We start from the raw sequence: 1,704 nt of genomic DNA, 5'->3' as shown, positions 1-1,704 counted from the left end.
GTGGAGGAGCAGCAGCATCGGGGGCTGGGGGGCTGCGGGTCCGTCCCTGTCACGAGCTGAGCCGGGCTCTGCGCGGTGGGTGTGGGGAAGAGGGGGTGGCATGCTGGGATGTGAGGGGACAAGGAGATGCTGCCACCCCCAGGGATTTGGATGTCCCTGTCCTCCCCACCCTGAGGGACTCGTGGTACCCCCCCCCGGGTCAGCACGTGCCAGGGCTGGCGTCTCCCGCAGTCAATCCTGCCTGGCAGCTCCTGCAGCGAGCGTGGCCTGGCCCACTCGGGTCATTGGCACTCGAGGGGCCCCCCGGGGATCCTCTGAGGGGCTCCCGTACCCTGAGCCACCCAGCCAGGGCCGTGCTGGGAGGGTTTGGGGCCCTCCTGAGCCCCTCGTCCTCCCTGTGGTGCCCAGGGAAATGGGGAGCTTTGGTCCAGACCTTGTTTTTTGGGGTGACTCTCGGTCCTGGGCATGCTCAGGGGCAGCTGTGTCCCTGATGTCCCCCTGTGCTTTGGGATGAGGCAGGAGGGATGGATCCAGGGGGACTGGGGGGTCCCAGGGAGCTGTGGCAGCTGGAGCCCCCCAGTGAGGGGAAGGGGCTGGAACCGGCCTCTCTCACCTATCCCCACACAGCCCTGCACAGAGCAGCCACAGCAGCTCCTGACCAAGTCAGGGAATCTCCAGGGATTCAAGGAGTGAGTGCCACCAGCACAACTGCTGAGAGCTGTGTGGGAGCTCCACCTGCTCCCACTCCCTTGGAACAGCCTGAGGATGCCTTGCAGCTCAGGAGGAGAATGGGAAGGTGAGAATCACAGAATCACAGAATAATCACAGAATGATGAGGTTGGAAGAGACCTCTAAGATCATCCAGTCCAACCTGTGCCCTCACACCTCAACCAGACTATAGCACCATGTCCAATGTTTTTTTAAACAAATCCAGAGATGGTGATTCTACACCTCTCTGGGAAGAGCATTCCAGTGCTTTATTATTCTTTCAGTGAATTTTTTTTTCCTAATATCCAACTGGGAAGACAATTCCAGTTACTTTATTATTCTTTGGGTGAAACATTTTTTTTCCCTAATATCCCACCTATACCTCTCCTGACGCAGCTTGAGACTGTGTCCTCTAATCCTCCTGTTTCCATCTGAGACGGAGGAAAAGCACCAAGCGACGCTCAGGGCCACCACCACCCAACTCAGCCTGGTTTTGTCTGGGCTTCCCAGGTCCAGGCTGGCATCCAGGGTCCTCCCAGCCCCCATTCCATGGATGGGTAGCTCCAGCACCCCTCTCCCCTCACCCCGGGCCTGAGGGCGCAGCCCCCGAAGCAGAGACCCCCCCCAGCAGCCGCAGCAGCCCCGCGCCAGCCCCCAGGGCACCATGGAGGAGTCGTTCCGGGACCGGACCGCCTTCATCCGCGGCGCCAAGGACATCGCCAAGGAGGTGAAGAAACACGCGGCCAAGAAGGTGAGCAGGGGCATGGACCGAGTGCAGGACGAGTACACCCGCCGCTCCTACTCGCGCTTCGAGGAGGAGGAGGACGATGAAGACTACGCGCCCCAGGACGGCTACTACAGAGGGGGCGAAGGTGCCAACGAGGAGGAGGGGGTGTCCAGCGACGCCACGGAAGGCCACGATGAGGAGGATGAGATCTACGAGGGCGAATACCAAGGGATCCCGCGGCAGGAGTCGCTGGAGGGCGGGGGGCGCCT

At 61.3% G+C, this 1,704-nt stretch overlaps 1 protein-coding gene across 1 annotated transcript in view; it reads left to right on the top strand.

Annotated features, from left to right (window-relative positions):
• The first annotated feature begins 1,220 nt into the window (after window positions 1-1,220).
• Window positions 1,221-1,704, top strand: part of SV2A (synaptic vesicle glycoprotein 2A) — a 7,884-nt gene continuing 7,400 nt past the window's right edge. Inside the window, 1 exon segment of the mRNA XM_031064716.1 lies at window positions 1,221-1,704. This exon segment is cut by the window's right edge and continues 93 nt beyond it. Within this exon segment, the coding sequence (XP_030920576.1) occupies window positions 1,373-1,704 (332 nt within the window). The 5' untranslated portion in view covers window positions 1,221-1,372.

This window comes from Geospiza fortis, unplaced genomic scaffold, assembly GCF_000277835.1.
Source record: "Geospiza fortis unplaced genomic scaffold, GeoFor_1.0 scaffold439, whole genome shotgun sequence".
NCBI classification, from domain to species: domain Eukaryota; kingdom Metazoa; phylum Chordata; class Aves; order Passeriformes; family Thraupidae; genus Geospiza; species Geospiza fortis.
Note: the sequence above shows the minus strand (reverse complement) of the source record. Positions and strands in the feature narration are given on the sequence as shown.